Raw genomic sequence first — 15,766 nt, 5'->3', positions numbered from 1 at the left:
TCCTTACCCGCACACATAGATGTGACCATTTCCTTCACTGATCAACTTCCAGACGTGCTCCTTGTTCTTTTTGAGCAAATGCTGCACATAAATCTGAAAGATACAAAATTGGGTATCAAAGGGGTCTTAACAGCTGGTGTATATTCTCTGATTATGTCTCCTTCACCATAAAAACTGGCATCTACTTATTTTTAAAGGTAGATACAGATACCCTTGTTTACCCGAAAATAAGACCCTGTCTTATTTTTTTCCCACCAAAAAAGGCACCAGGTCTTGTTTTCGGGGGGGAGGGGGATGTCCCACTCACATACTTGCGCGTGTCACACCTGGGCTCTTTTCCGCATTCAGAGGCCTTCAGGAACTTCTCCATTGGGCAAGCCAGCAGGCTCCTGCCGGCAAGGCTTTCCTGAAGGCCTCTGTAGCAAGGGTGGGTTGCTGCTGGCGTTTACTGCTGGTTCACAACCCGTGCACAACATGCGCACGCCAGATGCACACTGTGTGCATGCACTGTACAATGTAAATTATTCTATGCACAGAAAAATTTACAGTGAACTGCAAATGCGCAGTCACTAAAATTCAAAATGGCGGCACCCAAGTGGCAGTGAGGGAACCGGTTCGGGGGCATGTCAGGCCTGGGGCGCTGCCGGATCTGTGATCCAGGCCTGAATTCCACTACCGGTTCAGCCAAACCGGATCAAACCGGCAGCAACCCACCTCTGCTCTGTAGTGATAACAGAGCTCCGGATTGATCCAGAGCTCTGTTTTCGGCTACAGAGGCTTTCAGGAAAGCTTTCTGGTAGAAAAAATGGGCCAAGGTGTGCGAGGCCTGGCTGCAACTGTCCAAAAGTAAGTAGTAGGACAACTCCACCACCACTTTCCCCACCCTAGCATAATTTTTACTTGTGTACCTGGAGTGGGTGGGGTCTTAATTAGGGCTTATTTTCAGGGTAGGGCTTATATTGGGAGCATATGTAAAAATCAAGCTAGGACTTAAGTATAATCTTTATTGTCATTGTACTTAAATACAACGAAATTGGTTTATTTATTTTCTGACTTATTTTCTGAGTAGGTTGTATTTTCATGGAAACACAGTATGAGGACTACAAAAGTGTTTTTGAAAAAATAAAAAAAATGCCTGGTCCAGAAATCAGGTGAACCAGACAGATAGCAGGGAAGGGGTTAAAAAAATGCCTTTACCAACATTTTCTAGAATTATGAAAAACTCAGGCATTATTTGCTTTTTTTTTCCTCAACAGAAGATTTTCTCAGCACAAAACATGCAAACGGTCCATTTTTTAAGCAGACCCAAACCAACAGGACAAGTGAATGAAAATGCCCATGGATTATGGAAACGTTTTAGAGTGGAGCAGGCTTACCTTTTCTGGCTGGTCCCTTGAGAAAGCGACATTGAGTTGAGTAAGGGCTCCTTCTTTGACAAATTTGGCAAGTTCGTCCTTATAGATGTAGTCCTCCTTCTCGTGCCGGCAGCCAAAATACAGCACAGTCTCCCCAACCTCCTTGCCTAAAACACAAGGACACATTCCTCAGTCCAGAGCTGCTGAGTGACCTTGTGTATTCTTGCAACAAATAGCAGCCTGAACGTGTTGCTTCAGATCTGATCTTTAGTTCAGAATAATAGAATAACAGAGTTGGAAGGGACCTTGGAGGTCCTTTAGTTCAACCCCCTGCTCAGGCAGGAAACCCTACACCACTTCAGACAAATGATTGTCCAACCTCTTCTTAAGAACCTCCAGTGTTGGAGCATTCACAACTTCTGGAGGCAATGATTAATTGTTTAATTAATTAATTGTTCTAACTGTCAGGAAATTTCTCCTCAGTTCTAAGTTGCTTCTCTCCTTAATCAGTTTCCATCCATCGCATCTTCTTGCCCTCAGGTGCTTTGGAGAATAGCTTGACTCCCTCTTCTTTGTGGCAGCCCAATATATTGGAACAATCTATCACCGTGATGGTGAACCTATGGCACACGTACCGCAGGTGGCACATGGAACCATTTCCGCCTGCTGCCAATCACCTCCAATAGACGGATCAGATCCCACAGATTAGGCCTCCTCCGAATTCCATCCACCGGCCAATGCCGACTGGCGACTACACGGAGGAGAGCCTTCTCTGTGGCTGCTCCGACCCTCTGGAACGAACTCCCCGTGGAGATTCGAACCCTTACCACCCTCCAGGCCTGCCGCAAAGCCTTAAAACCTGGCTATTCCGGCAGGCCTGGGGCTAAAGAGCTTCTGCCCCCCTTCTCGAATGGTATGGTTGTTGTGTGTTTTTTAAATTGTGTATTGTTTGTTTGTCTTTTATCCCCCGTTTGTATCTCCTTTCCCTGACTGAGTTGTGAGCTGCCCTGAGTCCCCTTCGGGGAAAAGGGCGGCATATAAATGAATAAATCCTAATCCTAATCCTAATCCTAAGGGCAGGCGAAGTGTTGCACACCAGCTGATTTTCAGCCTTGATTTTCGGCCATTTTCACTTTCCGGAAGCTTCCCTGAAGCCTCCAGAGGGTGAAAAACTGGCCAACCTGCCAACCGAAAGTTCGGGAATAAACTTCCGGTTTGCGCATTGGGCTGTTTTTTGCCTCCGGAGGATGAAAAACTGCCCAACGCGCGAAAAGGAAGTTCAGGAACTTCATGCGCAATAGCACACACTAGTGGTTTTGGCACCCAAGGTGAAAAAGGTTCACCATCACTGTGCTATCATGTCACCCCCTGGTCCTCCTTTTCATTAAACTAGTCATACCCAATTCAGCACTGTTCTTTATGTGTTAAGCCTCTGGTCCCCTAATCATCTTTGTTGCACTTAAGACTTATATACTGTTCCATTGTGCTTTAGAGCACTCTCTGAGCCTTTTACAATGCCAGCATATTGCCCCCAACAATCTGGGTCCTTGTTTTACCAACCTTGGAAGGATGAAGCCCTAACAAGATCAAGCTCTATATTGTGGACAGAGTTAGCCTGCAATACTGCATTCTAACCACTGCGCTACCGGGGCTCCTCACATAACTCTGGGGATGTTGTAATGGTCGTAAAGTGTGTAAGATATTTTTCAGTGCTGTTGTACTTCTGAAGAGTTTCTAAACAAATGGTTGCAAGTCGAGGACTACCTGTATTTAGATGGAGAAGTTCACTTTATTCAGGTTCCTGCTTAAATCAATACACTTAAATGGAAGCATGCCAAAGCCAGGACAATGCAGAAGACTTTTACTCCAATCTGGCTATGAGTGAAAAGATTATTTGAGGTTGCATCGGCAGCATGGTTAGATTCTGTCCTTTGAAAAGTTATTTTTCTTCCTCACCAAGGGCTTTTATATGAGGCACGGATTGATTCTGAGTTAATCTGTTAAAAGGAGAGTCAGCCAAACTATTCAAATCAGATGCCCTTGGTCACCCTATCAAGATGTTGACAAAGGAACTACAGTTCCATTATGACCCATTGGCAACGGCAATAGATTACAATGTTAGACATGTTTTTGATTACAAAAGAGATCAACATGAAATGGTTTGCAAAAAGTCATTCACAGATAAATCAAATATGGGTTTTGTAAGCTGCTCAAGGTCTGCTGGAGTGGGTGGCCATAACCCGATGACTATGATGATTTACAGCAATTATACAAGGAGATACAAGCAAGAACGGACTGAAGCTTCACCTAGCAAGGGATCCTAGGTTCTCAACCCAAAAAGTCAGCCATCAAACAACTGTTTTAGGGAAGCCTTAAAGCAAGACACAAAAGCCATTGGGCACATGCATTTAGGGCCGGAGTAATGAAGTGGTCAAGATATTCAATTCGGTGCAAGGAGACTCTTAATTCAAGCCTCCACTTAACCAGATGGCTCACCAGGCTTGGCTCTAAATCCGTCACTGTCATCACTCTTATCAGCCCAAACTGCTTCACAGGGTGGTTGTTTGGAAGATGAGACAAGATAACTCAGATATGCTGTCTTGAACTCTCAGAGAAAAGGCGGGAAAGGAATGCAACGACTAAAATAAACAGCCTACTGCTTCTGCCAGCGGATGCTCTATTTCGCCACCACAGCAAACCATCGGGGATTTCCCTGGCTTCCTTTACAAGGAATTTAACCTGAGGACTCCATTGTTGCCCAGGGGGCCAATCTGAGCTCAGCACTCACCTTGTTGTTTGAGCCAACCCCGCTCCTGGATGAAACCGATGAAGGGAGCAATCCCTGTGCCTGGCCCAATCATGATGATAGGAGTGTTCGGTTTGAAGGGCAGCCGGAACTGGGATTTCCGGACATACAAGGGCACTGTGGATTTGTGCCCATTCTCATTGGGTTGCTTGTTCTTCAGCCAGTTAGTAGCCACTCCTTTGTTTACTCGGTCCGTTTTGGTGGTGTACTCCACAACAACAGAACAGATATGGATGGAATTTGGGTTTACCTGGAGAGGGGGTTGGAATGCAAGAAAGAGCCATCAGGAGCTTTTAGGGACAACAGTGAAGTCTCCAATTGGATCTACATTGCACACTTCACTTGGGGACAGAATTAATCTCTGCCCGGGGTTCAGACTGAATCATAAACAAACCAAACGAACTGAGGGCATGGAGATTCGTACCCTCACCACCCTCCAGACCTTCCGCATAGCCCTCAAAACCTGGCTGTCCCGACAGGCCTGGGGCTAAAGACCTTAACCCTACCCGAATAGTATGAATGTTGTGCTTTTAACGATGTATTGTCTTATATGTAACTTGGTCTGTCCTCCCCTCCCCCTGAACTGTGAGCCGCCCTGAGTCCCCCCAGGGAAAAGGGCGGCATACAAATAAAAGTATCGTATCGTATATATTGACCTATATAGACTACCTAACCAAGGTTAAAATAAATAACAAAGTAGTTGGAAGGAGCCTTAGACCTTCTATAGTCCAACCCCAACCTATATATATGCTTGCACAAGCGGGGATGCATTTGTGCACTCATCTGCCACTTCCGCAGCCTGGCCCAAGGCCTGGTAGTGGGCCACGGCCCGAGGGTTGGGGACCCCTGCTCTATAGCATTTCAGACAAAATGGTTGTCCAATCTCTTCTATAAAATGTTTAGACAAGAACCGTGACTTGGGTTTCTTTAGAGTACAAGGAGACAGAGAAGCCCAGAACTGAGGACTGGATTCCGACTTCAACACGGAAAGATACTGAGGTTCAGATACAAGCGTCTAGTGAAATATGGCCACAAATATATGCTCAGTATTTAGGCAATGTCTCCGTGGATTCTCAGGCATCAAAAAAAAGGGACTAGTTAAGGAAGATGGGCAGCCTTGTAGGTCATCCAGTCCAAACCCTTGCTTGATGCAGGAAATCCAAAATTGCAACACATCCAGGGCGTTGTCCTGTCTCTCCTTGAAGGCCTCTCTCTAATACGGTGGTACAGAGTCCTCAAGTTTTCAAACTGATTGCTTGATTAGGTGCCATCAAGTTGGTATCAATTCTTGGCAGCCATATAGATAGATTTTTATCCATGATGATCTGTTCCTAATTGGTTCCAATTTTTGGATTGTTTCTACTGGAGATTTAGATTTTAGATTTTAGATTTTAATAGCATTTATAGGCCGCCCTTTTCCCTGAGGGGACTCAGGGCGGCTTACAATAACAAGGAAGGGGAGTGAAGACAAAACATAAAAAGAAATGTGCAATAACTGAAAAATACTAAAAACACAACATTCTCTCAGCATTCGGGAGGGGCGGAAGAGTTTATCCCCAGGCCTGACGGGCTAGCCAGATCTTGAGGGCTGTACGGAAGGCCTGGACTGTGGTCAGGGTACGAATCTCCACGGGGAGATTGTTCCATAGCGTCGGAGCAGCAACTGAGAAGGCTCTCCTCCGGGTAGTCGCCAGTCGGCACTGACTGGCGGATGGAATACGGAGGAGGCCCGCTCTATGCGATCTGATGGGACGCAGGGAGGTTATTGGCAGAAGGCGGTCTCTCAAATAGTCAGATCCTGACTGTTTACATCCAGGAGACTGAATATTAAAGAAGCCTTCTAATATTCAGCTGACATGAAACTTCCTATATGTGAAGACCCTGAAAATTACATTTTCCTTTCAACATCAGGCAACTCTTTGGGTTCTGAAAAGCATCTCCTTGATTTTTTCTTCTCTCTCCACCTGCTCTCTATGCCCAGGACCATTTATTGCCTTTATTTGAACCCATTTTAGTTTGCGCCTCAATCTTTTTCTATTGCTGGTCTAACTAGTGTGCCATTGCTTCCTTTGGTGGAATTCACATAGCCTAAAATGAGAAGAACCTTCTTTACATTAGAGTTTTGCTGAAAAAGATCAGAAGGAAGCAGGGGCATCAGCATTTTCCGTGCCTTATTCCCTCTCCTCTTGTGAAATCATTAATTTCACCCCCTGCTTTCATAAATCATTTCTTTCCAATAATGCATTTGTAAGAGCTGTAACCCAACTCCTAACATCTTTAAATGTCTCATGAATGGCTGTTCAGGCTGTGACATTTGCAGCAGGAGATTCATTGTTGCTGAAGTGAGAGGAAGGAAGACTCGCACAAAATATCAACCGTCATTGCAGCTAGCGTAGGAAAAGCGAAAGGTTATTTTCCACTAAGGCAAAAACGCAAGGACTGGGGGCCTGGGTGGGTAGGAGAACTAAAGAACACATATTGTAGTAAAAAAAAAAAAGACGGCAGAAAAATACATTAGATTGTCAACCAGGAGAGCTCCTGGCATGCCTTGCCAGTGTGCTCACCTTGGATGTAGAAGCGATGGAGTAATAGCGAGCTTGAAGACGGGGAAGCAGTTCACAAAGGTGGTCAATAGGAGGCCGCAGAGAAGGTGTGTCCTGCAGGATAGCCAGGATATTCCTCCGGGACTCAACAACCCAGCTGAGATACAAAGTCTAGATTAAGCAAACATTTATGTTAGGGGAGAAGAGGAAATCAATGTGGATTTATTTTCAAAAAAGGTCCGTTCTAGACAAATCAAACCCTGGGCTTAAGTTCTTTCCTTACTTGATCTACTCAAGAGGGGCTTTGGGCTGCAACTTCCCTGGTTTGCATGGCATAATAGTTACATCCAGTGTATTGGGAGGGTGGGAAATAATGGAAGAGTGCTCTAAGTTAACTGAGGAAGAAAGACTGCAAGGCTGCCTTAGCAAAGACAACTGGCTATTTCCTATTCTACCAAATCTGATATGTAAGCATCACCACGAGGAGATTCCCGGTCCTGTTTTTTTTTTTTTAACTTTTGAGTTGCCATTCAGGATGGGTTTATCATGGGCTAAAACAGCAATCCTGACCACCCAGACACTGTCCATCCTTATTCCATTTCTCCCTTACCAGAAGAACAGACTGGGAGAAGCTTTGAGAGATATGGACCATGCATGTCTATCGTCCTGTTTTAGCATTTCACTGCTGAAAACAGATTCTGTATTATTTTGCTCGTCTGATTCAAAGAAAATTGGAAATCTCCTATGACTACCAATTCCAACAAATTCTCCTTCCAAGGATCAATGGTACCGTATTTCCCTAAAACCAACTGGAAAATAAGCTCTAGCTTGATTTTTCAGGATGCTCGTAATGTAAGCCCTACCCCCCAAATAAGCCCCAGTTAAGATTGTCAGCCAGACACAGTTAGTACCATATTTCCCCAAAAATAAGACCTAACTGGAAAATAAGATCTAATGCATCTTTTGGAGCAAAAGTAAATATAAGACCTGGCCTCATTTTCAGGGAAATTCAGTAGGATTTTCAGAGCTCGGCTGCAAAAAAAATACCGAGGACCACCAGATGGCAGCGTACTGAGTTTTTGCTTTTATCTTTGCCACCACCTACTGGTGACCTGGATTGCTGCAGTACAAATTTGGTGTCACTGACCACAAATATAACATTAAGGGGAGCAGCAAATGTAGATCAGTACCCACCTTGCCTTCAGCAGAGGAGGAAGCCATCTTGCGCAGGTGCTCCTGCTCACTGGCATTTGTGGCATATTGTGCCAACTCATAGAGAACATTTGTACGTGGTGGATTAGTGATATCCAAATAGTAGGTCAGGGCTGTGCGGTATGAAGTTGGGCAAGGGAATGGGTGCTTCTTGTTGGATTCCTCTGCAAAGAGGAGGAGAGAGGAAGAGTTCAGAAATTCAAATGCAATGGTACTCAACTGCTTTGAAACTCATTAAATTTGGTACTCAACAATTCTGATGTGATCATTTTGTCCCAGTACACATTGTTTGTTTGGTATGCAACACAGAAGCTAGAACTTGTTTATGTTACTGCCTTGTGTCTCATTAAATTATTCGTTATGGGAAAAAATGTGTTTGGTACTCATCATTTTTGGTACTCATCACGCCTCCTGGAATCAATTCAGGATGAGTACCAAGGTACCACTAAATAAGCCTCCAAATCCTGCATAAAGAGCCCAACAATCCTAAAATTCATAAAGTTTGTAATTGTAATGACCTAGGCTTCCCAAGAACATGCAGCAAACTCCTTGTCCTGACAAAAAACCCTTTTATTAATTTACTGTGAATTCTGCTCATTCACACCCAGCAACGTTTTTCAAGGGAGGATTTACAGTCACAGACTTTATCTGGCTTGGAGAACTGACAGGCCAATATCAGAAAAACTTAGCAAGGAGTCTCGGAGAGTCTGAACCAATTAAGTGAACTAATTGTCTCCTGCAAACTCCACTCCCCTTTCGCTCCTCTTTTAGTTCCTCTGGGAGGGGCCATTCATTGTCCACGTGTGGCCTTACTCCCAAGTTGACCCTTGTTCTTTAGCTTTGTCCTGGCAACTCTGTGCATGCACACTGGGAACAGGTTCCAGCTGTTCATCTGCCTCACTGATGTCTGACTCTGAAGGCAGCTGGTAACTGGCACACAGCTCTGGCGCCCTCTCTGCATCCGACACAGAGCCTTCATCAGAACTTTCCCTAGACTCCAGGACTGGCCCATGTTCCTCCCCAACCTCCTCTCTGTGTGAATCTGCTGCCAGCTCTGCTGGCAGGCCACAACACAACACAGGGACCCAAAGTCATATTCTAACCTTCCCCAACCTAGCAGGCTCCAGCAAAGAATTATAGCAGTTGAAGTTCATATATCTGGATGGCATTCATGCAGGGAAGGTAATCTACCCAATTCTTAACTCTGCTGTTAACTGGACAATGTTGCTGTACCAACATTGTTCTACTGCTTTTGTAGTTATGGAGACCAGAACCATGTGTCCCAGTGGACAATGCAGGCTGGACAGCTGGATAAAAACAGGACAAAATGATTTCATTAAAGTATCCAATTTCCAAAGCCTTCATGTGAGATAAGGTCACCTTGCGAGGGGAAAGAAAGCTCTCGTGCGAAAGAGACCAGCACACTTGAAATCTGAGAAATAATTGCAAAAGAGCACACAATGCAAGAGAACAAATAGTTCACTAAGCTGAAATATGAAACAAAGAAGGAGCGTTCAATTCAGTGTTTTTACCACCTCCTTCGCCGTCCACACTGTAACAAAGATACAATAGCAAGAGCTCTGTTAACAGCTTAGGCGGCGGCAGCGCTAAAAGCTTCCAACTGCTGAGCTCAGAATCTGTTGGAGATTCAGTTGGAACATTCATTCAATATCCCTCAAAACGCAAGTGGAGCATGTCTGTCCCCATCAACCAATACACATCCTCAACAGACCTAGCAAGTTTGGCAGGTCTCCCCACTTCAAATGTTGAAGTCTTGGGTTTATAAAGAGGTTTAAAGAAAACTGCAGAGTATCTTAATTGAGCAACCTGATTGGGCAACTGGATGTAAACACCCCTGAAATCAGGTGTGGAAACTAGTTCTGCCAGAAGTGAATTCCAGATTCAAATAGTTGCTATGGCAGAGACTGGAAATGATGCCAGCACGCAATTTTTTGCTGCGGCAACTGTCAAACAAAGTGTCAAAGAATGAGAACTGTCGGTGAAAAGCAAAGTACACTATTAGCTATGAGCATCTCTTCAGATGGGAGGATCATGCTTTTCCTAATAATTGTAAGGCAGTGTTTCTCAACGTCGGCCATTGGAAGATGTGCGGACATGCATTGCTGGCTGGGGAATTCTGAGAGTTGAGGTCCACACACCTTCAAGTGACCGAGGTTCAGAAACACCACCTTATAGTTATTAGGAACAGCATGTCCCATCAGCCACAGATTGTAGGGTAAAGAATGGGAATGGTTGCTCAAGAGATCTGATAAAATAGGGAGAAATATTTGGCACCATCCGTTTTCATAACAAAAAAGCATGTAACTTATGCAAAGAAGGAATCTTTATATAAGGTAAAGGATCCCCTCGCACATATGTGCTAGTCGTTCCCGACTCTAGGGGGTGGTACTCATTTCCGTTTCAAAGCTGAAAAGCCAGCACTGTCTGCAGATGTCTCCGTGGTCATGTGGCCGGCACGACTAACGCCAAAGGTGCACGGAATGCTGTTACCTTCCCACCAAAGATTATTCCTATTTTTCTACTTGCATTTTTATGTGCTTTCAAACTGCTAGGTTGGCAGAAGCTGGGACAAGTAACGGGAGCTCACTCCGTTACGAGGCGCTAGGGATTCAAAACACCAAACTACCAACCTTTTGATCGACAAGCTCAGCATCTTAGCCACTGAGCCCATTCATCTTTATATACTCACCATCTAAATTATTTAAGGAGATCACTGTATCCAAATCAGCACCAAGTATTTCACCAAGTTGATTCACCAGTGAAGTATCATTGGCTGGATACACAGCAATATGGTCTCCAGACTCATACCTGGGGAAGAAATCAAGAGATGGAGTTTAGTCTGACCCACATCACTGAAGTACACCTCTGGATTCACAGTTCTTATTAAGGGTCCCCATTAAGGCTAGGAATTCCTCATCAATACTATTAATCCAATACTCTTAAAGCTAGGCGTATTAGCATTTCATCTCTATTACATTGGAGTCACACTTTTTAAAGCAAGAGCAGGCAAATCCTTTGACATGGATTTAAGGCGACATTCACACAATGTGTTTCAGCTGGTTATTGAATGTATCCATAAAAGATAGTCCTCACTTAAGGACCATAATTGGAGCCAGTAACTCCTTCGCCAAGTGACATGGTTGCAGTCAACACCACATGACTGCGACTTGAGGTTTTACTGCTAGTTTTTCCATCAACTGCTTGTTGGCAGCTGGCTGTGAAATATTGATCATAACCGCAGGACACTCACTGCAAAGGTCACAAACACCTGCCGGTTGCGAAGTGCCCAAATGTTGATCACTTAATCACAGAAGCACTACAACAGTCATAAATGCAAGGACTAGTGGTTAAGTTACTTTTTTCAGCGCTGATGTTCACTTTGAATGGTTGCTAAACAGGACATTAACCAAGGTCTACCTGTATTCAGACTTTGTGCGATGCAATGAACTATTAATTAATCAATTGTGCTAATGAATACAACTTGCTAATCCACACTCAGGGAAATAATTTAGGTTATCCATAAACAAGTTTAGCATGTTGTATAAACACAACCTCTAACTTTTTTAATTGATCTGGTTAACTGTGTTTTGTCAAAGCAGCCATCAAGCGTGTAATTAAAGCACGCCTCTTCATTCCAGCGCCCTGCAGCTTTGCTGATTCCGGAATCTCCAAAATTCCCCATTTACCTAATTTTGGAGCCAGTGATGTCCAGTTCATGATGCATGAGGTGCCTCTCGCCACCTTGGTTGAGCTTCCGGTTCAAAGAAACTGGAGCCAAAAAGGGATTCTTGGCATCAAATGGTCTAAAAGAAACCCCGAGACACATATCTGGTTAATGACTTGAAAGGTTTAAAGGTAAAGGTTCCCCTCACATATATGTGCTAGTCGTTCTCAACTCTAGGGGGGCAGTTCTCATCTCTGTTTCAAACCGAAGAACCAGCGCTGTCTGAAGACATCTCCATGGTCATGTGGCTGACATGACTAAATGCCGAAGGTGCACAGAACACTGTTACCTTCCCACCAAAGTAGCCCCTATTTTTCTACTTGCATTTTTTACGTGCTTTCGAACTGCTAGGTTGGCAGAAGCTGGGACAAGCTCGCTCCGTTATGCAGCACTAGGGATTCGAACCGCCAAAGTGCTGACCTTTCTGATCAACAATGTGAAAACAATGTGAGTTGTATTGTCAGTGTGTGTGTGCAGGGAGGTTAACCAATCTCATTGTACACATGTTGTGCACTGACAAATAAAGTATTGTATTATTAGTATTATTTTTTCTTTTATTCATGAAACATGAAATTCAGTCAACTGAACATTTAAAGATGTGTCACAAATACCATTGACCGGTGCTAATGGTTGATACCAGTTGCTGCCAGGATCTTAGGTATCAACCAAGTATCTTCTTAAAATATATGATGTTCCTAGTAGCGCAGGTTTTTTGCAGTTCCACTGGTGTTATTGCAGGAAGCTGCAGTTGTTGTTGTTGTTGTTGTTATGATAAGCTCAGTGTCTTAGTCACTGTATAGCACTGCCATTGGATCTTCTAAGCACATACTCAAGGAGGTCCTTAATAAGATAGGGCCACAAAAGCAATTATTTGCAATGGCCCTCGGCACACGCATGCACGCACATACGTGTACACACACAGAGTAGCCCGGGCACAGTCTCTAGTGGATTTCCAAAAAGCAATTCATGCTATACCTTTTGATATCATTTTTGTTTTTCTATTTTGTAAATCACCAAGAGTCGCCTGAGCAAATATACCAAGTTTGCTTCCCCATAGCTCTATATGGCATCAACCGTTCTCCAGAATTTTAAAAAGGAGATCCTGGTGTCTTCATGAACATTCATTTGCTTTTGACTGAATGATTTTTATTTTTTATTTTTTGGCTGAAGCTTCCTACCCGCCCATTATATTCACTGCTCTGGTGGCACATCTGATGAGGAAGTCACTAATTAAAGTAGGAACAACGTGGGACTCCCACAGGCTGGCAACAGTTAGCTGTCTCTCCCAGGTAGCTCTTTCCCAGGGAGACTCTCCCCCTCATTCTTTCTTAAAGGAAGTTTCAGAAAAACTGTGAACATCTCGTGGTTCTACTTTTTCGCCTACCCTTATTATAGGAAGCAGTTCCCAAAGACTGCATGGCTGCCACTCACAGCAGCAGTGCCACAACTCAGCTCACCAAGACTGCGTGCAATTTCTTAATATCTCTTTGATGTACAATGGTTCACACAAATGGACATTCTTATTCACAACTGGACGAGGACTTCCTGCTGCTAAGGACTACCGTAGAGCCCTTTTCCTAGGGATTTCTTTAAATGGGATTTTAAAGAGGAGGGATTGCTTCTTGAATTTTACCGTTTCTATTGTGTGTGTGTGCCCTGCTGATTTCATATATCACTCTTTGTCCCTTTAGGAGTAATAATTTTTAAAAATGAATAATAATTAAGTAGAAAGAGAAGGAGCAGCTGTAGAGTAATAACAGTAATAAAAGGAAGAGGAGGAAGAAATAGTAATAGTTTTAAATGGAAGCAGGAAGAGGAGAAGAAAGTACAACAGAAGAAAAACTATTACTGTGATAACGAAGATATATTTTGAGATTTCCTTGCAAGGGCAATTCAAACATTTCAAAACAGCCAAGATTTTATTGTCGCCGTTTGGGAAATGCTTACAGCCAATTCAGCCCCTACCTGTGGCGTGGAATGTAGTCTGGTTTCCCAAAAGGGAGGGGCTGCATTCCAGAGGGCAAAGAGGCAGCCAACCTTACATAGTTTGGCCAAAAGAAAGAATTAAGAAGGCTCCTTCCTAACAATTCTCAAAGTATATCTATGGTGATGCAAACAGTTGCATTAGTTTGGCAAGACTTCTGTCTAGAGGTGAGATACAATAAAGGAAACTGCTCGGAAGGAATTCCCCATGTCTTTCCTGGTTTGGGGAGGCCTGCCACTAGTTAATGAGGGGAGGGTTTGACTCTTGTTTGTCTCTCTCAGCCTCCCTTTTGATAACTTACGGTTTCTGGTTCTCATAGCTCTTGAGGCGTCCCATTTCACCCTTGTAAACTTTGCTTGGGGAGATGTCTTTGTGAACCACCAGCTCGTATTGCCGAATACTAGAGAAAAAAAAAGGGAAATAAAGCTTGTGTACAAAGTCAGCTTGGTCAAGTGGTTGAGGCACCAGGCTAGAAGACCATGAGGTCAAGGCCCACCTTAGCCATGAAAGCCAGCTGAGGGAAGTTGGGCCAGTCGCCCTCTCTCAGTCCAACCCACCTCACAGGGTTGTCGTTGTGGGGGGAAATAGGAGGAGAAGGGTACGTTGGGTATGTTCTCTGTCTTGCGTTATTTGTAAAAATAATAAAGGCAGGGTGCAAATAAATAAATGGATGCTGGACTTTCAATTTCAGGGGCCGGGGTGGGATGGAGCTCGTACTGCCACATGGCGAACCTGGAGGCAGACATTGAGGGACTCCCCCATGATCACAGCAGAGCCATGGAGCTGGGAGTTCCTCTCTCCTCCTTCTACATGCCATATTTTTCTAAGAGCAGTTATCATAGGTTACATGAAGCGAATGGATAGGGCAGTGATGGCTAACCTTGTCACCGCATGCCGAAAGCGCACATGCGCGTGCCCACACCCATAGTGTAATGTGCACATGACACGCACTCCACGCACCCTGTCCCTCCTGTGCATGGGCGTGCAAACCCACGATCCCCATGCCCCCATTCACGCTGCCTCTGACCCCCAACACATGTACACGCATCTCCCGCATGTGTCCTCCTCCCCCCACGTATATGCGGCAAGACCCAAAAATTGGCTGGCCGGTGGGAGGCACGTGCACATGCACAATGGAGCTGAACTGGGGCGACGGCTCGCATGCCCACCGAAAGGAGATCACGGGGATAGGGCCTCCACTTTCCTCTACTGCCACCATACAAAATTGCCTTGCTAGAGCTCAGAACTGCTTCCTTGAAGGCTATTTTGGAAACGAAGCTGAAAACCACCAGTGCCCCAACCTACTCTTCTCAGAAGGTGTATCAGGGGTTCACAAGCCCTCTTCTCTTACGAATTGCTATTCCACACTCACCTGGATTCATCGCCTGTGGCTTCCACGCCAAAATGTTCACACACAGCTGGCCAAAACTGTTCACGCCAAGTGATGAAATCTTCTTCCAAGCTGTTGGAAACAGTGAAGGGGGAGATGGGAAAAACCAAAGGCATCTTATTCAATATCCAATATACAGATTGAAGATTCTCAACCTCAGCAACTTTAAGATGTGTGGATTCCAACTTCTCATTAGCTGTGGAATTTTAAGGTATTTTAAAGTAGCTAAAGCTGAGCAACTCTGATCCAGATCCTTCACCCTTATCATCCCTTCTGACTTTATATACGTCCAAGCCATAAGGAAGAGCTGATTCAATCAGTTGCAGAAACGGCAACATCAGTTTTCTTGGCATTTATACGGGACATCGATCATATTGGCATTTATATGGGAGGCCCAATTCAAAAGACAGTCCTGGGGCTTTAAAAACTGCACAGTCAGGAGGGAGCTCAACTAGTGCTACTCTTGCTTAAATGCACTGCTTCACTTGTTCAGCTGCCTCTGGCAGTTTACACAACAAATAAGCTTTATACAGAAGGGTTTGGAAGAGGTACTAATTTTTCAAGCTAGTAGGCAGTACCTGACCTTTTGAGCAGCGAAATTAAAACTGCATTCCAAAAAAGTAAGCCCAGCTAAAATTATATTTGATTCCATTTTAATGCAATTGCAAATGTATTTTGTGAAGTGAAGTGAATTAAGGGCCTGGTTCCTTCAGGGTTTGCCTATCTCCCAT

General features: G+C 44.3%; 1 protein-coding gene across 1 annotated transcript in view; it reads right to left on the bottom strand.

Annotated features, from left to right (window-relative positions):
• The window catches only part of LOC116508529 (NADPH--cytochrome P450 reductase), a 65,927-nt gene that overhangs the window by 2,094 nt on the left and 48,067 nt on the right, over positions 1 to 15,766 (bottom strand). Inside the window, exons 7-15 of the mRNA XM_032217180.1 lie at positions 15,018 to 15,107; positions 13,947 to 14,045; positions 11,624 to 11,740; positions 10,627 to 10,745; positions 7,899 to 8,080; positions 6,726 to 6,875; positions 4,144 to 4,411; positions 1,377 to 1,522; positions 8 to 93 (exon numbers count right to left, since the gene is read on the bottom strand). Coding sequence (XP_032073071.1) covers positions 8 to 93; positions 1,377 to 1,522; positions 4,144 to 4,411; positions 6,726 to 6,875; positions 7,899 to 8,080; positions 10,627 to 10,745; positions 11,624 to 11,740; positions 13,947 to 14,045; positions 15,018 to 15,107 — 1,257 coding nt within the window. The remainder of the gene's footprint in view (positions 1 to 7; positions 94 to 1,376; positions 1,523 to 4,143; positions 4,412 to 6,725; positions 6,876 to 7,898; positions 8,081 to 10,626; positions 10,746 to 11,623; positions 11,741 to 13,946; positions 14,046 to 15,017; positions 15,108 to 15,766) is intronic.

The sequence above is a fragment of the Thamnophis elegans genome, chromosome 4 (genome assembly GCF_009769535.1).
Source record: "Thamnophis elegans isolate rThaEle1 chromosome 4, rThaEle1.pri, whole genome shotgun sequence".
In the NCBI taxonomy this organism is placed as follows: Eukaryota; Metazoa; Chordata; class Lepidosauria; order Squamata; family Colubridae; genus Thamnophis; species Thamnophis elegans.
Note: the sequence above shows the minus strand (reverse complement) of the source record. Positions and strands in the feature narration are given on the sequence as shown.